Consider the following 24,911-nt stretch of genomic DNA (forward strand, 5'->3'; position numbering starts at 1 on the left):
CATCACAGAACCAAAGAACACCATGTTCAGAAACATAGAACTTATGGACGTCATACTGGGTTAAACAATATTCTCTTTATTGCAAATAACGTGCACACTTCTGTCGATTTTTTCAATCATCCGCTATATTCTATCAAACATAATTTAAAGCGTATTACTTAATCCATTGTCCTACTCTAAGGAGTCAGACTGGTGACGGAGGTTTCTGGTAATATCCTATTAAGTACGAATGTTATTCCGTTCTTTTAAGCCGGAACAAAAATCTGTTCTCTTGCGATCGATACTTCATCATTCCAGTAAATATAGACGCACAAGAAACATCAATTTTCTTTTTCTTCTAAGAAATTATTACTGTCGAGAAGGTGCTTGTCGTTGTAACTACGAATTTTATAACTACAGTAAATTCTCCTGGGTTTTCTTCAGCTTGTAAATAAAAATGGACAATATTGGAAGAGCAGATACAATTATTCGAGCCTCGCGGATTATAGTTGACGATTGTCAACAATTATAAAAACGAGGTGCAAGGCCCTTCCCAAATTGTTCATTTTTGTTAACAAGCTATAGGAGAATCCGGGAGAATTTACTGTAATGGATACATACTTATATATATATATATATATAATTATTATTATTAAATATATATTATATGTATATATATATATTATTATTATTAAATATATATTATGTATATATATATATATATATATATATATATATATATATATAATTATTATTATTAAATATATATTATATGTATATATATATTATTATTATTAAATATATATGTATCTATTACAGTAAATTCTTCCGGATTCTCTTTTAGCTTGTTAACAAACAAAAAAATATATATATATATAATATATATATAATTATATTAATATATAATATATAAATAATTATAATAATATATACATATATATATATATATATATGTATGTATGTACATTGGATATATACTTCCCGTACATATCCAATAAATAAATAAATCTTCGTGTGTGAAACGAACACTGACGCACACGATGCCCTCAAAGGTCGGATAAAAATCGCGTTGGTATCAGGAAGATTGAGACTTCGAAATGACATTACGATAAAGAAGGATGCGGGTGTAGCCATTCAAGAACGATAACAGGAAGCGTCGTCGTCAAAAATGCAGCGACGATCGACGGATCGATCGAGGCGAAGAAGTTTCTACTGTTGCGATCGAGGGGACACGAGCTGGGTACCGAATAGATTCTATACACGATCGTCGAAGAGGATTTGGCAAGCTGACACGGGGCTGCTCGAACGCGATGCGGTTCGGGGAACCTATTCGAGACGGATGTCCGGCCTCTGGATGAGTCACGATCGTAGCCCCACCGTCGTGAATCGGTTGGGCCGCCCGTTCCAGCATCTCAAAAAGGGTCGTCTATATAAGATAGGAATGGCGCCGGTGAACGCGCAGTGTAACCTCGTTCATGGAGAAAGTGTTTGGTTAAAGAGCGAAACTCCGACAACGCATCGCAGACGTCCGCCGACAGCCGTTCGTTACAGAGATCATTCGGGCGCAGAAATTTTGATCGTTAGTCGGGCCGCACGACGCGTTCGAACCCTAAGGTGAGTTTGCCACCCCGATTTCAGTCCGGCTTCGTCTCGTTTCACGCGTTCTTCGACCCGGAACTCGGCATCGACCGTTCGATAATATCGTTCAATTTTTGGAACATCTTCGGATATACAACCCTCGCGCTTCTGCTTTCGAAGTTCTTCGAAAATTCCAGTTTCATAGTTTGGGAAATCGGGCGCCGAGGGAACAAAGAAAGTGCTGGGAGACGATCGATCGACGTCCCGCGATTGTTACGCAACAACTTTCACCGGGTTCGAAAATTTTCGAAAGAGCGGCCGTGGAAGGAAAGAGCCGGGCGTGGGATGAACACGAGACGGAGACCGCGGCAAGGCCAGTTTACCGACTTTCTCCCGACATCCTCTCGCTTTCGTTGGACACTCGATTTCTCGGTCAAACGGATCGTGTTCACGCACTCGGATTCGAGCGATACTTTTCCCGCGGACCGCGCTACCGATTTTTTTTTCCTCGCTGTTTTCTACACGAACGTTCATTTGCAGGATGAAGCTGTGGGCGATTTTATTGGTATGCGGAGCGGCGGGCACGTTCGCGACCCAAGTGCCGATCGATTCGGGGCCGAACGATTGGTCCTGGCAACCCTCGGCGAGCCTGGAGGCCGTGGAATCGGCGGCCGAATCGCAAGACGGTAGTAGCAACACGGACGCGAAATTGACGTCGGAACCAGCTCCGAGCAAAGAATTCTTCGGCGACGCGGCAAGGGAACAGAGATCGGTGAGACACCTTTGCGCTCGGCCTCGGTCGAACACTTTTCGCAGGATCGACAAACGAATGATTCTTCGCAGGTGGAAGCTGTGGTCGACGAAATCCTGGCGTCCAGTCGCCAGGGTCGCAGCATCGAAGGCTTCGACCAGGTGTACGCCGACCCGAACGTGAAGAACGCGCTGCAACTCGGAAACGACACGGTCGCTCGGTCCTACATCAGGGACAAGCTGTGCACGCTGGGGCTGATGAACGTGAGTACGCCGGGAAGCTCGCGGCTCTATTAAAGTAGCTATTAAAATAACATCAAAGGACTCGTCGATTCATCTTCGAACTATTTCCAGTGCGAGAACGTCGAGGGACGCCGACCGTATTACTCTCCCCATCGCGGTATATACCCCCAGGACATCATCTACGCGCAACCGGTGACCATAAAGCCAGTGGGAAGACCACTGCCAGCGATACCCGTGAAGAGACCTTACGGCCCACCCAAGGTGCCGCCCGGCTTATCAGGATCGAGCAGCTTCGGTTCCTCGGGCCTGACTTCGGACATCGTTTACGGACTCGGCGGTGGACCGGTGCCTCCTCCATCCATCTCCCAGTTCCCCGGCGGACCCGGAGGATTGATCAGCTCCTACCCCGGCGGCCTGAAGAGACCCGGACCCCCGTTCCCGTCGTTCGCGTCTTCGAAGCCCGTGTACGAGGGTGGCTTCGACTACGAGGGCAACGATCGGTTCATCGACAAGAAGCAGATCGCGCTGAGACCGGGCGTCGTGGGAGCCGACGGGTCGGTGCAGCAGCACGTCCATCATCACTATCACCACGGCGAGGGGGCTAGCCAAGCCGGCGGCTTCGTCGGAAGCCCGTCGATCGGTTTAGGCACTGTCGGAGCCAGCTACGATCATCCCGGCCAGTCGATTTACGCCGGCGGTTTCCAAGACTCGGACGACTACAAGAAAGCGTTCAAGGTGAAAGCGCCGTCGGGCAGCGGAGGCAACGGTCTCATCGGGCCCGACGGTTCCGCGTCGGCGAACAACTACGCCAATCGGTATCCCGTCTACGAGAAACCGCCTCAAGATTTCACCTACGCGAAGCAGGACGGTCAGAAAACCGGCAAGTACTACGGACCCGGGAACTACGTCTCGTCGAACGCGGTACAGGCCGGATCGAACGATTACTCGTTCGGCTCGAGCAACGCGAACAATAATTACTATAATCAGAACGAGAACGAAGACTTCGGGAACGATTTCACCGGGAGCTACGGGGCCGACTGCGTGTGCGTGCCGTACGAACAATGCCAGGCTTCCGAGCACGCCGGTCGCAAGGACGATCTCTATCTGGCCATCGATCCGCGAAACCTGAACAAGAACATCGAGGCGGAGGCCGCCGACGCGCCGACGGACGCGTCGAGCTTGGAAGGAAACGGAACGACGAGCGTCGTCGACGCGCCGACTTCCAGCGGGACCGAGGCCAGGGCCAAGAGGGAGGTCGCGGAAGATGAGGACGCGGCCGTCGAGGGCAGGAAGAAGAGCACCGGCGAAGGGGTAAGACCGCTGAGAAGTTTCTAATCGTTAGTCGCGACCCTTTTTTTTTATCGTGGGAAGGCCTGCCGAAAGTTCGACGGGGTGCCCGATCGCCGTCTGTCCTACTTTTTTGCCGGTGACTAGAGCCGCGACTTTTGTTACGGAGCTCTGGGATCTCTATCTGCGTGCCCGTTCGATCTCTGGTTGCAGAGACTCGATGCTAGCGATCTGGACTCGTCGAAATTAAACTTGAAGCCGACCTGGGGAGTCAGTTTCGGTCTACCGCAAACCGGCGGCCCGTACCCGATCAATCCTTACGGCGGCAATCCCTTGGTAAACCCGTACGGCGGTTACGGATCCGACCAGGGCCTGAATTTGGGCCTGGTCTCCGTGAATCCTCTGCTAGCCGTGCAATTCAGCAAAGACGAGTACGGCGACAAGGTGGTCAAGCCGTTCGTTAATTTCCACGTGACGCCGAATCGGCACATCGTCCAGAAACTCGGCGATCTTCTAGCGTACAAGAAACAGGCGATCCACGGGAATTACGGGCACGGCCCCGTTTACGGGCCCGGTTACGCGCCCCATTACCATCACCCCCCGAAGCCGAGCGTGTACCACGAGAAACCCTACTACCCCTCGAAACCGTTCTACCCGTCTCACGGCCCCGCGTACCATCACGAACCCTCTTACTATCCGGCCGCGGACTATTCCGATTACTATCGCGACGGCGACGATTACGATTACGATTACGAGGATCGGTCGTACGGGCGATCGAACGCGAAGCAACCGGGGCCCGAGGATCGACCCGTCGACGATAAGGGGCTCGCTGGGAATACGGGGACCTCTGGAAAGGTATCGTTCCCCGGCAGAAGAAAGCGCGAGCTAGCGACCGAAGACGAGGTAAGTATCAGCGATGGAGGGTCGTCGTCGGCGGAGATCCAAAAGGTACTTGCTCCTCGTGTCCTCGGCGAGTCTCTCTCTTTCTCTCCCTTCGCCGAACCTGCCGGTTCGAGCGAATCCGCTCGTTTATTGCCCGTAAGACACCGCGACCATGCGTCGAGCTCGTCGTCCAACGAGATGTCTGCTTTCTCCACAGAGACAATTCCTCGGCGGACCCCCCAGGTCCTGCAGCCCCGGCTTCGTCTGCTGCCGCAGGAGGCAACAGGCCTCGAAACCGCGTCCGGGACAGTGCGGGACCAGGTACACGCAGGGCATCAACGGACGCATCAAGACCCCCGTGAACGTCGACGGTGACGCGGAGTTCGGTAAGACTTGCGGAAGACCTCTGCGAAACCTGCGCTCCATGCGCCTTGTCGCGGCTGAACCGTTTTGCTGTCCACAGGCGAGTACCCGTGGCAAGTTGCCATCCTGAAGAAGGACCCCACGGAGAGCGTGTACGTATGCGGCGGCACCCTTATCTCGTCCAGGCACATCCTGACTGCGGCGCACTGCGTCAAAACGTACGCCGCTCACGATCTCCGGGTTCGTTTGGGAGAATGGGACGTGAACCACGACGTCGAATTCTATCCGTACATCGAAAGGGACGTGGCCAACATCGTCGTGCACCCTGAATTCTACGCCGGCACTCTCTACAACGATATCGCGATCCTGAGAATAGACCACGAGGTCGATTTCCTGAAGAACCCTCACATCAGTCCTGCCTGTTTACCGGACAAACGCGACGACTTCGTGAAAAGCAGGTACGTGGGTGCCCTGGGTCCGGAACAGTTGTAGTCGTTTTAACGCGCTGTGTTAGGTCCTGTATGGGAATTTGGGACCAAATTAAGATATTCCGATTTGGTTCATTTTCGATATAGGACCTCCATTTCGACGTAATACCTTTTTAACAGCTTAACCCTCGCGAGTTAACTCTCATGCGAGTGACGGAATTATTTGCACCAGGTCTGAAAATTAATTAATTAATTTTGTATTAATAATATATAATTATATAATTATAATATATAATATTAATTAATAATTTATTAATTAATTTTTGAAACTATTATGTCTTCGGAATTTTATTAGAATCTGCGAAACATAAGAGTTTTGTAAAAGCAATCGAGGTCATACAATTTAACTTTTCAACTTTGATTTGATTAAATATGATACTTTCGTTTTATGAACTTTTTGAGGCTGCCACGTGGCAGTCGACGCGTTAAAAGTCGTATGAAGATTTTTTAAATTAATCAAAAAACAGACAGTTTTATTAAATATAAATTTATCTGATCAAAATTTTGTTGTTAAATGAGAAGTTTCTTATCAAATTTTTTATTCCAATTTGTTGTCGTATAAGTAGTTATCGAATAATTTATTTGTCAGCTCTTAGCGCAAATACGTGAAAAATTTAGATTATCGTATGGAAGAATGGAAAAAAATAGTAACTTCCCCCTAAAGCAAAATTTTTGTAAAAAAATGTTTACTCAAAAAACAGAAATTTAAACTAATTAATTCTATAAAATTAAGTGTACGTAAACTTTCTTACAACAAAATTATATTTTTTGTTCATCAGTTGATAAGAACTTCGTATGTTCTTTAAGAAAAGTATTAGGTGTCTTGGAGTGAAAATTAATTACTTTGGGAATTATTAATTTTTACATAACCTTGACATAACCCTGCAGAATCGAATATTATGCGCCCTCGTAACAATTTTGATTGATATTTTCATTTGAAACAATATTCCGTGCAATTGGAATTGATTTTAATGTAAACTTTAATGTTACCAAAATTAGTACACAAAAATCAGGACGGTACTTTGTCCAAAAGTCTCACTAAAGTTGATAAATATTTAATATGGATATTAGGTCGAGTCGTAAATAACTTCCGTTCCTTCATCAGTCATTTATTTTGTTTATTTTTATTTATATTTTTGAACCCTAATCTATTTAGCGAAAGCAAAAACTTGTTTGGCCCGGTGACTCATAATGGAGTAATATAATTATGAGTAAATAATAGAGTAATTATAGTATATATATATAATATATAATATATCATATATTATATTATTATATTATACATACATATTATTATATATATTATTATTATTATTATATTATATTATATATATATAATAATATTATGAGTAAATTCTCATAATAGAAACAATAGATTCTACTTAGCTGCATCGGAAGTTATTTATGACTCAACCTAATATTTCGCGACATAAGAGTGTCTAGTAGTAAGTTTCGATCTCACACTTCGAATTTTCGATTGTTATCCTATGGATGTAACACTGTGATAGCGTTGTGAACTGACGATCGTTCTGCTTGAACAGGTGCTGGACCACCGGTTGGGGTAAGGACGCTTTCGGCGACTTTGGCAAATACCAGAACATCCTGAAGGAGGTGGACGTGCCCGTGGTTAACAACCAGATCTGCGAGCACCAAATGCGTAGGACGAGGCTGGGTCCTGGATTCAATCTGCATCCAGGATTCATCTGCGCTGGTGGCGAGGAAGGCAAGGATGCTTGCAAAGGTGACGGTGGTGGCCCTATGGTTTGCGAACGACAGGGTCGCTGGCAGTTGGCAGGAATCGTGTCCTGGGGAATCGGATGCGGTCAGGCAGGTGTTCCAGGTGTCTACTCCCGCGTGTCCCATTATCTCGACTGGATTCGGCAGATCACGAATCGTTATTAAAAAATTTCTATTCGATGCCAGACTGCTCGTCCGAGCTATTCGCCTAAGATCACTTATATATCTTTATGCATAACTTATAAAATGTAGAGGGTGTGTAATATATGTGTAAGAATGTGCTAGCGTAAGGTGGGAGAGCATCGATAAATTATGTAGCTTGTGTCGAGTTGTTCTTGTTGAAGGCGTGATTCGACGTACGTTCGGATCGTTGAGTAATGCATTTTATTTGCAATATATTTGTTACACAATCTTCGTTCCAATACAACTAATGTAACATTGTCAACCTGCTTTTCTTTGTCTTTTACCCGATCCCAATCGATTACTGGATTCTATACAGAAATAATCAAAGTTAGGATCTACTAGCCAATATTAGCGGCTTTTAACTGTTCTTTTACATTTCCTGGTATTATGAAAATGTTTCCGGGAGAAATTTTTAAATACACTACGTTCGACAAGATTACAGTAGAAACCGTACGAATTTTAAATAAATCCAATTTTATTATTATTACAATATATACATTAACATTATACATTGTACAATGTTAATACAATATATGGATATTAGGTTCTTATTGATCTAAATTTTAGTTAATGAACTTACACCGATTAGCTTCTAAGCTGTCCACTTATCAATCATGTCGAATGAACTTAAACGATTATTTAAATGAAACGTTTTGTTACTCGAATCACTCAAACAAAGAAAATTAATTAACACTAAAATCACCGAGCCCTAAACACGGCTAATGTATATATACATTAGTATATATTGTATTAACATTATACAATGTATATATTGTATTAACATTGTACAATGTATAATGTTAATGTATATATTGTAATAATGATAAAATTGGATTTATTTAAAATTCGTACGGTTTCTACTGTAATTATGTCGAACGTAGTTTATTTAAAAATTTCTCCCGGAAACATTTTCATAATACCAGGAAATGTAAAAGAACATATATATTGTATAATGTTAATACAATATATACTAATGTATATATACATTAGCCGTGTTTAGGGCTCGGTGATTTTAGTGTTAAGTAATTTTCTTTGTTTAAGTGATTCGAGTAACAAAACGTTTCATTTAAATAATCGTTTAAGTTCATTCGACATGATTGATAAGTGGACAGCTTAGAAGCTAAACGGTGTAAGTTCATTAACTAAAATTTAGATAAATAAGAATCTTGCACATTAACCGTAAAAATGTAACAATGACACCAATAATGCAAAGCACAATATTTATTATAATTAAGTAAAAAAGTTAATATTAATATGTAATTATTTTATTTTATTTTTTTTATTTTGTTTAGTTATTCCGTGGTCAATACAAGTGCTGCTATCTACTGTGTTTTTATGAAGAAATCTACTATATTGATCTATATCAACCGAAAGATCCTATGATAAAAGTGTCGTTGCACTCTGTAACTTATTGTCAAAGAAATTGGACTTACGCTGATTGGCTTCTGAACCTTTCAAGTAATCTATATATCTATGCGATATCATTGGTTTGCGGTCATATATCAATATTTGAAAAGGCGCATTTTAAATCTATAAAGAAGTACCATTTTCATCACAGCTATGATTATTTGATCATGATGATTTGATAATGATTATTTGGATTGTAATAATTTCTTAGATGAAAATGGAAACTGATATCCATTATACGTCTGCATTTACTAGAATATTTAACTGTTAATGATAAGGAAACAGAATTTTATTTCGACCTCAAAAACGGAATAACATTCATAAATGACAGGTAATTACTAGAAATCTCTATCACGGGTCAGACTCGTCAAATTACGGTAAAGGGTTGTTCGACATTTCTACAAATCTGCGCCAATATCAGAAATAGACAGCGATGGAGATGCCATTTATGTTGGCGGATTTCTGAACTAACGTTCCCTATCTCGGTACATAATTTGTAAGCTAAGGATAGAGGCAGCGTGCAACAAGGATAAGAAAAGTGAATGGTGGCGCCATCTGTGGTGGCGGGTCCGTAAACTAATTTTCACTATCCTTGCCATGTACATAGCAAGGACCGAGATATTGTGCGAATCACCTGGTAAGTATTAGCGAAAAATAATAAACAATACGTAATTGTCATAATTCACTCTAGCACGTAATTTGTAGATATAGATTAAATAATCTTCAAAGAAGAGAATTTGAAGGAAAAGTTAAAGAAGAAATAGACGAAAAAGGAGAAAATGCGATAGCACTATTAGCTTTGAATAATTATAAAACGTTAAGAGCCATTAAAACTTACTTTAAAGAACGCTCTGACGCGGTAAGAATGTAAAGTAGGTATGAATGAGGAATGAATGTAGGTATAATAAGAGTGTAGGAAAATTCAAGAAAGAATATTGTGTAGACATATGTAAACACAACATCGAAGTAAAAATAAGTAGTAGACAAATTAAAAGAACAAACTGTGAAACTTAAAAAACGAGACTATTAAGATGGTTAAACCAATATGGGCAATAATAATATGTGACGATTGATCATCAAATATGAAACGTTAAAGATAAACGATAGAGCATTAAGTAGATAGAAAAGTAGAGGTAATATAAAGAAAAAGAAAAAGAGTATTATAATTATAAGAGTAATTGTATAATAATTAAGTCCAACGTAACAAAGAAAAAGAATTTTATATTATTTTATATTTAGGCTGTGGCAGCAGTATTATCATAAAAGATTAATTATGTTTGGATATTAATAATGTCTTGGATATATTAATGTGTCTTATTATAATATTGGCATTAGGAGCATAAGTAACCCTGGCAATCAATAAGGCACAATTTATAAACATTTGCAATCAGATAATGTAGAGTATATCTTCAACTGTTACGTATAGTTTTTAGTCAAGGTTGTTAAGTAACTCTTGTTGAAGAGCTATTAACAATTATATTTATATTCAAACATAATTTCGATAAATTTGATAGAGGCATGATAAAAAATTAATGTTCATATTTTTCTGACACAATAAATGGATTTTTATATTTGAAAAATTAAAAATTTTGATTCTATTCTAATCTCAATTTTGTGCAGGTTTGATTACGAATTACGCAACGCGCAATCGCGACGATGGAAAATTATTCCATTATTTAATTATTTTAACAATTTAAGACTTTACAACTGAGGAAACTAATGTGAAACCCAATACATTTCTCTTGATAAATCGAAATATATCTTGCATTAATTAGTTATTAACAATTTTCCATGGTCATATTTCTTTTTCTAATTCTGAGAATGTGTAAAACGAGGAGAATCATTTGTGCGACAAGGACAACGGTCAATCTTGCCACCTACTTTGAATCAATGTTTCATGCGGGTCCTAATAGCTTCAGAGTCAGTTTTGTATCAGGAGTTTATGATGATCATTAGGTGTTAGATGAGCTTTCAGTTCCAGCCTTCGTCAAATGATGGCGCCACTATTCACTTTCGTGTAGAGTTGCTACGCACTTTCCTCGTTCAATTTTTAAAAAAGGAACATTTTAAATTATCGAAGAGTATTGAAGCTAGGAGAGTCTTATATTGAGCTCCTGTAATAGAGCTTTATAAAAGGTATGAAAAGAGGTATAAAGATACAAGAGTTTTCAAAGGATTCTTTTTACTTATTTATATAAAATTTCTCCATGCACTATAATTATGATTAGTTTGTGCCTTTATTCTTTTCACTTTCGGTCACATACATTTGCAAATTCATACAGTCTGTTTTAATGGTTTTCAGTGGCAATAAATTTGTATCAGTCATCTCGAGCATATCCTCATTGATGATCCATGGAAAGTCTTCACAGTTTGGGTTTTCGCTGAGACCAACATGGGCTGCTTCATATGTTTGAATCTCAATGGAAAAAGTAGAGTCCTCTGGCAATGGTTTCAGATAAGCCTCACACATGGACAATTTTAAACAAATTGTTCTGAGATCTTCCTCTGTTTTTAAATAATACGGATCCTTTCTGCAACAAAGATCAAAATGTTTAGTAAGTCATCACTATAAATTCTAACGAAGAATACGTACTCTGTATGATTTATTTGTAGCTTAACAAGATCAAAAGTGAATTTCTCAATTGGTTGCTTGTTTATGTTGTAAATAACAAGATTTACAGCTTTCACATTGTTTTCATCTTCTTTGAGTAGTTCCCTGATAGCATTGAGAACATTTTTCAAGTATTCATTAAGCTCAGGATGTATAGAAACATATACTACTGCACTGTAGATCTTCCTCTTTGTAAAGATTTCCTTTGGATATAAATTTCTAAAGTACAATATATGATTAAATGCCACTTCCAGAAATTCCAGCAAGATATCTAAACAGACTGTAAACATTTTCAATTAGCAACACAATTTTATTATTTATTATTAATTCAAATTGTTTAAACTCTATTTACCTATTTTATCTTGAGACATTTCGAAGTCTGTTTCACCACTTAAATAATTACTTGGCCACGGAAGTCTATGCAAATGTATGCTCTGGAGGGCACATGTTAAAAATATTAGACAATTTTTGAAAAAAGAAGCTTTTTTCATATAAACGCGCTGGACGTCAAGATGAAAGCTATTCAAATATTAAAATAAATGCATTATCGAAACAGAAGATTGAAGATGAATTAATAAAATATGTCTTTTATATTAAGTTTCGTGTTGCATATCGTATATTTAGAGATTAATTTGACGCGCGCCTCGGGGAAAACCAATTGCATATGGCGGTCAGTGTACATCGGACGGTTAGAGTGTTTTTATGTGACTTTTGTTACCTTTTCACAAAGATAATTGAAAGGTACTAGTGTCGATTGGATTTACGAACGTGATAAGTGTTCCCTTACAATCAGATAATGTTGTAGGGGAAGAATAGAATGTTGAAGAAATAATAGCGGCATTTCTCATAACCTCGAACACCAGCAACGAATACCACCTTCGTGCAGGTATACGGCTTACGATTTTTAGACGTGTAAGATTGATCACATGTTTTCAATGTGTTATCGATTAACTACGTTACCCGTCTTTTATTTATTGTTATTCTTGACTGTAGAAATCTAACAAAATCAATTGTATCGAGTGCCACTTTCGTTACGTTTTTATTTTACCAGCGAATCCTGATTTGCCTATGGCGCGAAATGAAACGCGTGCATTTTCACGTTGTACTATTGCATTACTAAGGTGCAAATATTCATACAAAGTATAATACTTAGTAAATAAATTTACAAAAATGAGGGTCTGATAAAAATTTATATTCTTTATCAAGCTTTTTATTAAATCAAAAGCAAAATATGAATGTGTTTAAGCTTATTTAATTTTTTTTATTTTCCAATTTTCGTGTGCATTTTAAACGCAAAGAATCTGTGGTCCAATAACTGGTGTTCATAATTTATGTTTTATTATAAGTTTGGAATAAATAAATTACAATGCTGTAACTATGTATTTAACTGATATAATTATTGTTTCAGAAAAGAATGCCGCCATATAAGAAGACTGATTTAGATAAACTAGCATGGGCTTGGGTGGAAAATGTTTCACCCGAAGATATACAGAAAATACATTTAGAATCTGCCTACAGGATAGGTTTAAAAGCATGTAAAAATTGCAAGTAAGTTTTACAATTTCTAAAAAATGTATTTCTCTGGTTTTTTTAATACTTCAATGCTTGATATAATTGTGTATTTTCTTTTCAGACGCAACTGTACGAATAATCCACAATGTCTAACAGGCATAGGCGAAGAAAAGTACATGAAGTCTCAACTCGTAGAAGTAGCATCTTTAGAAAGTTCTTTATCCGAATTACGTGACCCTACAGAGTATGTTGGTTTAAAGAATCTGGGTGCTACTTGCTATGTGAACAGTTTAATTCAAATGTGGTTTCACAATGAAGATATGAGGTATATATAATTGATTTTGTTACTATCAATTTATCTTATTTTTGAAAGTATTAACGAGAAACTAAATTGGATCTTTCCAGGAGAATAATATACAAGTGGAACATCACAGAGGATCCAGAAGAAAGGGAAGCGGTGTGTCAAGCTACGAAGGCGGGAGTACCATTCCATCCTGTGACAGCGGTCGGCCAGTTGCAATACATATTTGCTATGATGCAATTCGGAAATCGACGACTTCTTGACCCAATGAATCTCGCGATCGTGTTGTCTCTGGACACTAGAACGCAGCAGGATGCGCAGGAGTTCTCGAAGCTACTACTGTGCCATATCGAAGGGAAACTGCAACAAAACGCGGCATTGAAGCAGACGTTGCAGAGGCTGACACAAGGGAAATACAGCTATATCAATTGGTGGGTTTTCTGAAGTGGAAAACAAATGAGAATTGTCCTAAACGATGATGATGCTGATGATCTTGACGATGAGAACATGGTAGGACACGTTGCTCGCTACGGTGACTGGTGCGATCAACTGATCTGACCGACATGGAAGCTAATACCTCCTAAATAACCGAGGCTTTATGTCTGATGCAGCTGTTCGAAGTGCGGCACCGAATACCCGACCTCCACCACGTTCTATGAGCTGGACCTGCAGCTCGCGGCTACCCTTAAGGAGGCGATAGAGAAATACTTGTCCGTGGAACATCTAACCGGAGCGAATCAGTATCATTGTGTTACCTGCAACGACAAAAAGGATGCGCGGCGATTTATACGCTTGGAGTCCCTCCCCGAAACGTTGAACATACAATTAATGCGTTTCGTCTTTCACAGGTATTTATCTACGTGTCGCTTTTCCTTAAAGTTCTTGATACACCTCACATTAATCCTTCTGATTGCTTTGCCCGATAGAGATTCTGGTCAGAAAAGAAAGCTGAACTCTTTTATACAGTTTCCGGAGGACCTGGACATGTCCGAGTATGTCAGATGTCCGGTACAGACTCACGTGTACAATCTCGTCGCGGTTCTGAGCCACAAAGGGCCATCCGCACATTCAGGTCATTACATTGCTAATATATGTAATTCGAACGGAGAGTGGTACCAGTTTAGCGATGACAAAGTTGAGAAAATGCAGAACAAACGGATCGAAGACAGCGTGAATGGTAAGCATGGGACTTATCTCGAGATGGTTTGTTCTCTTATCGATACTGTCAGACTCAGTCGAATATACTTTGTGGGTTTCAGACAGTACAAAGGTTGTAAAACGTGGACGTGTCCCAAAGGGCTTCCTATCATCCAACACGGCGTACATGCTAGTCTACAAAAAAGTGACTATGGACAATAGAATGAACAACGTAAAGAAGACCAAGACGAAGAAAGCTGAAGTCGAGACTAATAGTAATAACGCGGAGGCTTATAGCGATAAAGAGAAACCAGACTCGTCGGACGAAGGAAAGCGCAAGAACGGACCAGATTCTACTGTGCTTAATTCTAGCGTTCCTATCAAAGTGCCGAAATTGGACGTAGAACGGAATGCCAAGTCCGAGAATGTAGTGTCTTCTTCGGAGGTTGTAGATTCTACTTCCAACGAACGGAATGGAAAACATGAGCCAGACACCAAGGAAAATCATTACGAAGTTAAGAATGCAAAAGTGGATTATAAAAGGCTAAACGGTGCTGCACATCGAGCCATGAGCTGCGGAGAGAGAGACATTTATGAAGAGGTAAGGAGATGGTATTACTTTTACAATACATATTTTGAAAATATTATACGGCTAATTTTTTGCAGATGGAGTTTGAGAGTTGGGAAGTTAGTTCCACGTTACGCGAGTTAGTGAGGCAGGAGAATGTGAAGCACGAATTGAGCTTGTTGGCTATCCAGCAAGAAAAGGTATGCACCGGTAAATTATGCGATTCATGTTCTTCTCAAGGTCTACCTGACGATGACATATTTATTTTCCTTGCAGCAAAAGGAAGTCGAAGACCAGAATCTGAAGAGACAGCTCGTAATAGACATTTACAACATTATTTCTAATACAGTCTCTTGGGATAAGTATCAGTGGATCCCAAGCGACTGGTTATCAAAGTGGCTGAACGGCCACGCGTTTACCGAAGGCGTGCCGCCAATAGACAACTCCACCTTGATGTGTCCGCATTTTCGACTCGATCCACTGAAAGTGAATCGCGCGAAGTGTCTACCTCTGCCAGCCGCAGAATTAATCTATGAGAAATACCGCGGTGGGCCGCGGTTAGATCAAAACTCATTGTGCGAGGTTTGCGTGAGGCGGCGATATAAGCTGCTCCGTTTTAAGATCTCGTTGGAACGAGATCACAAGGAGGTCAGCGAGCTTGTCCGAACCTTCAAGGAACCGTAAGTCATTCTCATTTGTAGTTTCTTGATTAACAAGAATTTGGTAGCGTCGGTTTACTTTTATGGCAGAGTTTTAGACTGTGGTCTTATACAAGGTTGCTTTGTTCGTTGCAGGACCGAGACAAGTTACGTAGTGGGCGCTGATTCGTTAAGATCATGGCGGAGGCTAGCAATGGAGAAGTTTATAGATGAAATGGAGCATGAGATCCAAGACGAGGACGGTCAGACTTCTAACGAGCCGGAGGAGGATAGTAAAAGCAGCGGTAAAGACAGCGAGGGTGCAAAAGAAGTGGAGGAGAGCGAAGAAAATGAAGTGATACTCTACTTCAACGAAGACCTGCTCTGCGAGCATGGATCCTTGAAAACCCCAGATTCCACCAGGAAGGTGGTTCCAAGAGAAGCTTGGGTTACACTCCGGAAATATTTTCCAGAATCGAAGGAGTACCCTATTTCATCCCCGTCATGTTCCATTTGCGAGGTACTGTTGCCTTACATAATATTCCTTGGTGATAAGCATCTGCTGGAATGCATCTATATGGAAATGTGCTGCTGTTTCAGGAGAAAATGGAGAACGCGCAGAAGGCTAAGAAGGATGACAAGATCAAAGCGAAACAGCAAAAGGACGAGCTGAACGACTTATATCATGGACGAAATAGAAACGAGATACAAAAGTGCGAAGACCCTGAGAAGGTGTTCTTCATCGTGGAGAAGGGCTTCCTGGACAGCTGGCGTTCCTTCGTTCGGTAAGTTCATTCGAATATCGAGATCATTAGATTGTGAATCTTTATCCATTCGATTTTATCCTCTTTCGAATACAATAAAACTCTTAATGGAATAACACGTATAAAGCACTGCAGTTTATGCGCACGTTATGCTCATTTTTCGGACCGACTAGTGCTGCCATCTCTAGGCAGTCGCGCGAACCGGTACAGCATTGTGCACGCTAGATGGCGCGTCGAGTACCTCTTAAGACCGAAGTAATGGAAAAAGATTATTTTGATTAAATATCACTTTAAGCGAATGTCACATACTGTTATTGTTAATTAGTTATCGTAATTCACACTAGTTTACACAAGTTTAAATGTTTAATACGATGCACTCTATGAACTATAATGATCAGAAACACCGAAAAATTCGATCATTTTGTTAGTAATATTCAACGTAGGTGTAACTTGCAATGGACTGAATATTTACAATTTTTTTGAGCGAAAGTGGAGCCCGAATTTAACGCTCTGTCGAGCCAAGGGCTCGACGCACCCCCGCTTTGGGGGGTGGATCGCCACGGAGGCACCGAGAGCCTCGAGAAATTTCGCTGCATCCCTTTTTCCGAGCGCTTAAACAACCGCGACGAAAGACAACGCGTGAAACGAGCCAGAAACTGCTATAAATCATTCCATCCGGTCGGGAAACGTCCTCGATCTTCGTTCGAGCTTGCAATTAAGCGACGAAAGACGCGGGTCCGAGCCAAGCTACGCGGGGGTGGAAACGGTTCCGGGGACCGTGTGCAGGAAAATCGGTCCTCGGCCGGGGGGTGGCGAAGTAGGGGCGAAATTGCGGCCGCGACGAGCCCCGAATAAGGCGAAACGGTATTAAGACGGCGGCGGATGGTGTTCCTCGAGGCTGATGTATCATTTGCCGGCGGGTCGTTAGGCGGTTTCAATTAGTTTTCCGTGCTGCTCCTGGCCCGGCATCCACACGAGGACGAGGGAGCCCACCGCAGCCCTTAATCGCGCGGTCCAGTTTTTTCTCATAATTAGGAAAAGCTCGTTAATGCGCCCCTGCAGTCCCCGCCTCGCCCTCCCTCCCCGCCGTTGTCGAATTCGAGGCCCCGTAGATGCTCCTCGGAAACTGTTTTCTGTTTACCGATTCGGTCGAAGAATCAAGTCGAAGAATCCTCGGCCGAATAAACGTTTCAAGGCTGAGTTCCTGGAAGAAGTCGCTGTATACTTTTTTCAGGGTTGGTCCTCCTTCGATGTCGCGTTGCAAAGACTATATTCGGACATTTCACGCCGGGCGTTCTTGCAGGCACGTTCTTCCGGACAATTTCTGTCCGCGCCATAAATTGTCACGAACGCGGGGTGGTAGGGTGTCCGAAAAATTAATCACCGAGAGGCACACGAGAGCAAAGACAATGGCATCGGAAAAATATTCTCCTTTTGAAAGCCGTTCCCGTTCAGCTAGGGAATACCTAGGGTCAGATTTGTGGGCATTCTTCGGATTCCTCCTCATTTTTCCACCGCGGAGGTGCAAAATCGAATGCCGCGGTTTGCTTTCTAAACCGGAATCTCGAACTGGTCTCGAGAAAATTGACTCGATCTTCATCCAATTCGATACACCGTCGGCCGGCCGCCTCGTTAATCGCTTCTGGCAATTAAAATTTAATCACCGCTCGTTTCATCCTTTTACACCGGCGATAAGGCTTGTGCCCCCCTCGTTTCGGTCGCGGCCGAGGGGGTGGGAGAGAACGGCCACTTATTTCGGGTTTTCACGGGCCTTTGGCCGGCACCGAAATCAAGCGTGACATGACACACGCCGTAATCCGCGCAAAGGGTTGATCCCAGTTTAGCCGGCTGTCCGTAAACCGTGGAACCCGCGGGACTTAAGCCCCGGCAAATTTGAATCCGTCAATCTTGACCGTCCAGGAGGAAGCGTATAATCAGCCCGCTTGCGCTCCCGTAATACCCTTGCCCGGGCATTAGGGGCTTTTTTCCGACGGTGTCAGAAAGATTTAACACCGGTGTTTCGGAGGCGGGCTTAATTTCGCGCCGGGAACCCGTTGCGACATCTTCGCTGATCGTTTTTCTGCGCCGCGAGTCGCTCGCGATGATCATCTTCGCGGAGATCTGCGCCCTTGGTTCGTTCCAGCGAGTCCGCCGGGAATCGTTTTTAGGAAATTCTATCGGGGGAACTTGTTCGATCTCGAGTAGTCCGAAAACGGATTTGTCACGGACGGTTGGGATAGTTTGAGACATTCGACGGTCTCAAAAACGCACCGTGTCACTGGACAATCATTCTTACAGACCTCCGTGGACGAATTCATTATCGAGGCGCTCTTAAGAGCGGACATTTTTCGATAGACGGAAAAATATTTCCTCGGAATTTGCCATCTTTTCAGATTGCGCCAATAAAATTTATCATACTGTAATTCGAAACAATTTTTACAATACTTTTGTTCCCATTTAATAAACTTCTAAACATTGAAGTGTACCACGAGTAGACCGCGAATTTTTATGCAAAATAAAAAATGTCTTCATTAACCTTTTATCCGTGGACGACGTGTATAAGGAAATGACGTCGTAAGGAAATGACATTTTTATACCTTACAACAAAAATACTTCTCCTATGATTTAGATTAAAATGCTTGTGAAACATATTCGTTAATTTCGCACATATTAGGATAATTATATAACAATACAAAAACGCATACAAAATTGATCTTAAAAATAGTTAGACTTAGCAGTGCTTAATTGCAAAATGCTGGAACTATAGACATTTTTAGACACTTTTCTCGAATTATTTTATCGTGTTAAAAATAATGCAATTGTATTTTTAAATTCTTTCAATGTTTTCGCTCTTTTCAATTTGATCTAGTCGTTTTCATCATAAATGCATAAAATCCGCAGTCTAATCATGAGAAATCGAGGGAGAATAGACATCTTTCGACTCGAAAGAAATGTTTAGAGTTCCGGAGTGAAAATATCTTCTATTGCGAAGGGTTAACTGACTGTTGCACTAACAATCTCAAAATTTTGTAATATTAACGTACGACATCGATTATTTCTTCAACATTCTCACGTTTTGTGGATGCTAATAAAATTAAGACGACGAAATAGATTAGCGTAAAAATTGATTTTCTTCTCTGAGGAAATAATTCCGTCACCCAAATATGGATAACGCAGCGGTCAAAGAGTTAAGACCGATTTTGGACGCACCTGCAAACCAATTACAGTAAATTCTCCCAGTTTCTTCTCTCCAGTTTGTAAACAAAAATGGACAATTTGGAAAGAGGCGATTAGATTATTCGAATCTTGCGCCCCTCGTTTTTACAGTTCTTGACAATTGGCGACTATAAAAGCGAGCCGCGAAGCTCGAATAATCGTATCCCCTTTTCCCAAATTGTCCATTTTTGTTTACAAGCTGAAGAACAATTGCTGCAATTAATTGGGACAAAAAGTGGCAATGAAGACGGCACATCGGGAACTCAACAGACGAGACATTACCGCTCGAAACGGAACACATCGCAACGCGACATACAGTCGTGTGAATAATTATGAACTCAACGTAACTTTTACGCTTTTAGTGATATTTAAAGAAAAACTTAACGATATGTCGTATTTGTATGTTTCTATTTTCCATTATTTTTAATATAGAAATATACAAATATAGTTTTTTTTTCTTGGTTTTTGTTTAAATATCAGTAAAAATGTAAAAGTTTTACTTTGAGTTTATAATTATTCACAGCACTGTAAGTGGTTTCATTTGACTGTGTCATTCTGTATATTTAAAAAAATCATAACAAAATAGCATATTTGTATATTTCTATATTAAAAATAATAGAAAATAGAAATATACAAATATAATGCATATATACAAATATAACGTAAGTATCTATAAAGATGTAAAAGTTACTTTGAGTTTATAATTGTTCACAGCACTGTAAGTGGTTTCATTTAACTGAGTCATTCTGTATATTTAAAAAAATCATAACAAAATAGCATATTTGTATATTTCTATATTAAAAATAATAGAAAATAGAAATATACAAATATAATGCATATATACAAATATAACGTAAGTATCTATAAAGATGTAAAAGTTACTTTGAGTTTATAATTGTTCACAGCACTGTAGGTGGTCTCATTTGACTGAGTCATTCTGTATATTCAAAAAAATCATAACAAAATAGCATATTTGTATATTTCTATATTAAAAATAATAGAAAATTGAAATATACAAATATAATGCATATATACAAATATAACGTAAGTATCTATAAAGATGTAAAAGATACTTTCAGTTTATAATTGTTCACAGCGCTATATTGAAAATAATAAAAAATAGAAATATATAAATATAATATTTCCTTAAGTTTTCGTTTAGATATCGGTAACAATGTAAAACCTACTTTGTGTCTATAATTATGCACACTACTATAGAGCACATTACAACACAACATAGAATAAAACTTGTTACACCGCGAAGAAATCCGTAGGATCACAGGTTAACTCTTTGTGCTCTAACAACAAGTCAGTCTCGCGATGAAGATTTTATACATAATCTATTAAATACAAATATTCTTCACTTCTGCGCTACATCAAAATAAAATTTGATTCTTCTGTTACCGAAATTTAAGAACCATAGTAAATGAAGACATACACGATACAAAAATTGTTCCGTTTTATCAGGGTAATAATTCAGAACGAAGAACGGATAATCAATAGCTGCAAAAGAAATCATAGTGAAAGGGGTTAAACGCGCGATCGTTGTGAATCTGTTAAGCTCATTAAGGTTCCAAATACATATACATATATTATCAATTGTTACCTCGAACGGTAACGGCTTCACGATCCCGCGATATTCGGCAAACGGATCACGATATTTCAAGGCGCAACGGAACTCGCGTTTCGAAATACCTCGTATCTAGTAGAAACGAGCGTCATCCGGTCTCCGCACCTTCGATCGGCAATTAACGCGGACCCGTTAATCGAGAACCGTTCTCCGTAGAACCGGAGACCACTTCGCAGCTTCGGGGAAACAAATGGTCCCGCGGATTGCAATCTGTTGGGGCCGCCTCCGAGCAAAGTCCTCTGCCAATCCGTCAACGTCGCTCGGATGGATCCGCGAAAGGATTACGTATTTGCATAGACGATCGCTCAACTTCTATCGAGAAGACCCCCCGCGTCTTTTTATTGGTCCCGATGTGTCGGGAACGGTTTACTCGGCCGTCAAGCGCCGTTCCTCGTCCATTTTCGCAGAACGATCTCGCGGATTCTGGAGTCTTCGCGATCACGGAACGTTCAACTTTCTTTCGAAAATCGAGGCCGCGCTCGGGTTAGGGCGTAATTAAAATCAGAGTGAATCCGCGACTTTTGAAATACCCGGGGTACCTGAATTATCCATGAGATACTCGGGTAAACGAAAATTAGTCGAGTACTCGAGCATCTCGTGAGAAGCAGAACCTAGATCAGTGTCATGAAACCTGAGATTTCTACAATTAAAACATTAAAACAATGTCCAAATGATGTCCTTCAAAGTTTTTAATGAACCAGATTTAAGATTATTGATGTGTGTGATTTTTATTATTATAACTATATTTTACTATTATTATTATTATTTAATGAAATGAAATGAAGCAAGTAATCACAGACTTAATCTGTTCGATCATACGAGAAAACAATCTTTCATAGCGTTTGTCAGTTCTCCATTAATTAATTTTTCCATGTGTATATTTCATTTTATGTAGGAAATTGCAAAATACCATAATGTGTACTATAGAAACATTGTGGAAGCTTTGTCCTCGTTGGAACTCAAATGACTTCAATTATAAATAAAAAGAATAAATAATTACCGCTGAAATAGTAATAGCTAGACTGCGGATCTGTATGCAAAATAAAAAATTTTGTCTATAAATTGCAAGATAATGGAGATAGATAAGAGTGTATTACCTTTTTAAATAATTTTAGCAAAGTGAAAATAATGTGATAAGATATTCTTACATTTTTGTGTTATTTTCTCCGTTCTGTATGTCACTTATCTATTTTTACCATAAATGCGTAGTACAACTGACATAAATTGTAGTCAGTTGAACGATCTTATTTTCGCGATACTCGACCATACCATGAGATATCCGGGTATTTTTTGCTCCACCCATTGCTCTAAAAAGATGTAAAATACTTTCATTGTTTCACTTTTTCTTTTTATCTGAGCCTACAATGAACATTTAAAAAATGCATTTGGTATTTCTCTCGAACTTATTTGCATGCTGAAAATGTCATCGAAATCGGTTGACCTTGACACTAGCTGTAAATTCGCAATTATTCACGAATTTCAACCAAATAGAGGTAATTTTTACATGTTTCAGTGACTGTTGTTTAACTATACGTCAACCGATTTCAATGAAATTTTCAACATGTCCATAGATTATCGAGAAGTATCAAATACATTTTTTAAATTCTCATTATAGACTCAGGTGAAAGAGTGAGAAAACGAGGGTTTATTATATTCTTCTTATTCGAAGTAAAGTGCCTCTAACATTTACAGAAAAATTCGAGTGTTGTAGATAAATTTTAAAAAAGTTATACCATTTTAAAAGGTGTTTACTCTGCTTTGCTCCTCACTGTATCTCGTGTACTCGATGCGAGGTACTGGCTCCAATTCGGGTACTTCGAACAAACAGCATTTCCATTGAGCTTCTGCATTTTCTTCGGTAGAGAGGGAGAGCGAGAGAGAGCGAGAGAGAGAGAGAGAGAGAGAGAGAGAGAGAGAGAGCCGTGTTCCCTAATTTCCTCGGGAAGGTCAGCGGTCAGAGAGCGGCTGCGGACGGTGGCGGAATAATTAGTCATTTATGAGGCCGTAAGTGGGGCCGCAAATCGCAAATCGGTCCCTCTCGAAGGGACAACGGCGGCGCAAGGGACTCGGCAGGGACGGCTCGGCGTTATCTCGAAATTATTAATCATATCGTAACGCGTCTCGCCGTCGGAGAAAGAGAGCCCCGGCGCTCGAAAGACCGGGCGAAAGGGAGAAAGAGCCACGAGCCACCGGCTCCATGGACTTATCTGACACCTTAATCAATTCCAAGTTATTAATTACGGCCCGTGGCCCCGAACGTTGCCGTTCTGGTCCTCCATCAAGCCCGTGGCACACGCTTAGAAAGCCACCGGAGCATTGTCTGCGGCTCACAATGCAGTGTCAACACGATCGGAGTCACATTTTCGGCCGGGTCATTAATAATTATTTAGAGGACCACCCTCGAGGACCTTCGCCAACGATTCCTTCCGGTTCTCGCGTCTTTTCCCTTAGCCGTTTCCTCTCCGAGCGCGATTTTAATTACGCTGGAACCGTGTCAGGCGACCCCGGGCAAGGTCGTACACCCTGCACCGAGGGAAATCGTGGGTTGGGACGCGTGAACTCGTTCCATCGAGTTCAAAGGTCCGGCCCGACCAACGCTGCGATTCTTTTGAATATGAAACAAGCTGGAAAAAAATTGCGAAACGCCCCTGAATGCAAAATTCTTTGAGCGACAACGCAACACCTCGAGCCGGTCCATCGATCATTCGACGGTGTCGCCCGCCCATTCTTCTCGCCCCGTTATTAAATATCCAATCATCGGCAATTCTCGAACGTCTTAATCGAGCAGGAGAAGGAGAGAGAGAGAGAGAGAGAGAGCGAGAGAGAGAGAGAGAGAGAGAGAGAGAGAGAGAGAGAGAGAGCGTGTGTACCGTTACTTCATATCCGCGGCACTCCATCTTCGTACACCGGGATTTAAGTTGGCGAGGGGTTGGCTGCGAGCAAATTCCAACTATTTTGCGTACATTTGGCAGAGGGGTGCCGTTCGCCGAGGGGTGGGCCGAGGAAAAGGGGGCGGCAAGGTGGCTGGGTGGCCACGGAAGGAAAACTATAAATCATTCTGCGAGGCGTGCTGCGTCGGAGCACCGGGCGGTCGCAGGGGGTCGCAGGGGGTCCAAGGGGTGGTTGTAGTCGGCGTGCATCGACTCGCGAAATCCAACTACCCTTAAATAAGTTGATTCATTGCAGCAGGCTCTGCAGCCCGAGTCGACTCAGACCCCTTGTTTCTCTTATGGAAACACTCGACACTCTTCTTCCCTCCTTTCACTCCCCCCCCCCCCCCGAAAACCATCCCCTCGAAAACTCGACATTTTTGCTAATTCTCGAAAGATTCGCCGGCCGACGGGCTGGTGTTTCTAACGGGATATCTTTCGGGAGTGAAATATCGACGCTTTCGCCTCGAGATTCGCTCCCATAAGCTGTCTCTCGTCTGATATCGGGCCTGGGGTGCGCCGCCGCGTTTCCCGGCCACTCTCACGGTAATTGACATCCTCGAGTTTATGAAGCTGTTCTAACTGACGGGGAATACAGAATTCGCAGCCGTTCCTTCGATCAGTTTAATTGAAACACTTGATCTTCCCGTTCCCATATTTCAATGAAGAACCTTCGCTTTCTTGCTCGAAATCGCTGGTTCTTTGTT

At 41.3% G+C, this 24,911-nt stretch overlaps 3 protein-coding genes across 10 annotated transcripts in view; 2 read left to right on the forward strand and 1 right to left on the reverse strand.

Moving 5' to 3' along the window:
• The first annotated feature begins 1,387 nt into the window (after positions 1 to 1,387).
• On the forward strand, positions 1,388 to 7,752 carry LOC117222924 (uncharacterized). 3 transcript variants are annotated; one of them, XM_076525813.1, is made up of 8 exons: positions 1,388 to 1,593; positions 2,098 to 2,329; positions 2,401 to 2,571; positions 2,662 to 3,861; positions 4,051 to 4,785; positions 4,937 to 5,105; positions 5,183 to 5,540; positions 7,112 to 7,752. In XM_076525813.1, the coding sequence occupies exons 1-8, from the start codon at positions 1,421 to 1,423 to the stop codon at positions 7,470 to 7,472; spliced, it is 3,399 nt and encodes a 1,132-aa protein (XP_076381928.1). In that variant the 5' UTR covers positions 1,388 to 1,420; the 3' UTR covers positions 7,473 to 7,752. The 3 variants fall into 3 exon arrangements, with proteins under 3 accessions (XP_076381928.1, XP_033330847.2, XP_033330848.2); XM_033474956.2 differs by having other exon boundaries at positions 1,389 to 1,593; positions 4,051 to 4,740; XM_033474957.2 differs by lacking the exon at positions 4,051 to 4,785 and having other exon boundaries at positions 1,406 to 1,593.
• Positions 7,753 to 11,115: 3,363 nt separating this feature from the next.
• PolZ2 (DNA polymerase zeta subunit 2) lies at positions 11,116 to 12,613 on the reverse strand. 3 transcript variants are annotated; one of them, XM_033474964.2, is made up of 4 exons: positions 12,469 to 12,613; positions 11,861 to 11,942; positions 11,491 to 11,788; positions 11,116 to 11,428 (listed from the first exon to the last, which is right to left on the reverse strand). In XM_033474964.2, exons 2-4 carry the CDS (start codon positions 11,877 to 11,879, stop codon positions 11,122 to 11,124), a joined length of 624 nt encoding a protein of 207 aa, XP_033330855.2. In that variant the 5' UTR covers positions 11,880 to 11,942; positions 12,469 to 12,613; the 3' UTR covers positions 11,116 to 11,121. The 3 variants fall into 3 exon arrangements, with proteins under 3 accessions (XP_033330855.2, XP_033330854.2, XP_076381930.1); XM_033474963.2 differs by lacking the exon at positions 12,469 to 12,613 and adding an exon at positions 12,227 to 12,371; XM_076525815.1 differs by lacking the exon at positions 12,469 to 12,613 and having other exon boundaries at positions 11,861 to 11,999.
• LOC117222925 (ubiquitin carboxyl-terminal hydrolase 48) overlaps positions 11,313 to 24,911 on the forward strand; it is a 137,802-nt gene continuing 124,203 nt past the window's right edge. Inside the window, exons 1-11 of one of the 4 annotated variants that reach the window (XM_033474960.2) lie at positions 11,313 to 11,452; positions 12,917 to 13,056; positions 13,142 to 13,345; positions 13,426 to 13,752; positions 13,933 to 14,169; positions 14,248 to 14,498; positions 14,581 to 15,059; positions 15,125 to 15,226; positions 15,303 to 15,706; positions 15,821 to 16,184; positions 16,265 to 16,449. In XM_033474960.2, the coding sequence (XP_033330851.2) occupies positions 12,923 to 13,056; positions 13,142 to 13,345; positions 13,426 to 13,752; positions 13,933 to 14,169; positions 14,248 to 14,498; positions 14,581 to 15,059; positions 15,125 to 15,226; positions 15,303 to 15,706; positions 15,821 to 16,184; positions 16,265 to 16,449 (2,687 nt within the window). In that variant the 5' untranslated portion in view covers positions 11,313 to 11,452; positions 12,917 to 12,922. Of the gene's footprint in view, positions 11,453 to 12,255; positions 12,395 to 12,916; positions 13,057 to 13,141; positions 13,346 to 13,425; positions 13,832 to 13,932; positions 14,170 to 14,247; positions 14,499 to 14,580; positions 15,060 to 15,124; positions 15,227 to 15,302; positions 15,707 to 15,820; positions 16,185 to 16,264; positions 16,450 to 24,911 lie in introns of those variants that run through there. The other 3 variants (XM_033474959.2, XM_033474961.2, XM_033474962.2) reach the window with 3 other exon arrangements.

Source organism: Megalopta genalis, chromosome 12 (genome assembly GCF_051020955.1).
Source record: "Megalopta genalis isolate 19385.01 chromosome 12, iyMegGena1_principal, whole genome shotgun sequence".
NCBI classification, from domain to species: domain Eukaryota; kingdom Metazoa; phylum Arthropoda; class Insecta; order Hymenoptera; family Halictidae; genus Megalopta; species Megalopta genalis.

Excerpts from the sequence above, each read along its gene's own strand:
- LOC117222924 (XM_076525813.1), top strand. The coding sequence starts at position 1,421 with ATGGCGCCGGTGAACGCGCAGTGTAACCTCGTTCATGGAGAAAGTGTT. Across the intron at positions 1,594-2,097 it reads CGACGCGTTCGAACCCTAAG|GATGAAGCTGTGGGCGATTT; the intron begins GTGAGTTTGCCA and ends GTTCATTTGCAG. Across the intron at positions 4,786-4,936 it reads CGTCGGCGGAGATCCAAAAG|AGACAATTCCTCGGCGGACC; the intron begins GTACTTGCTCCT and ends CTTTCTCCACAG.
- PolZ2 (XM_076525815.1), bottom strand. The coding sequence starts at position 11,999 with ATGAAAAAAGCTTCTTTTTTCAAAAATTGTCTAATATTTTTAACATGT. Across the intron at positions 11,789-11,860 it reads AATGTCTCAAGATAAAATAG|TCTGTTTAGATATCTTGCTG; the intron begins GTAAATAGAGTT and ends AAATGTTTACAG. Across the intron at positions 11,429-11,490 it reads CTACAAATAAATCATACAGA|AAAGGATCCGTATTATTTAA; the intron begins GTACGTATTCTT and ends TCTTTGTTGCAG.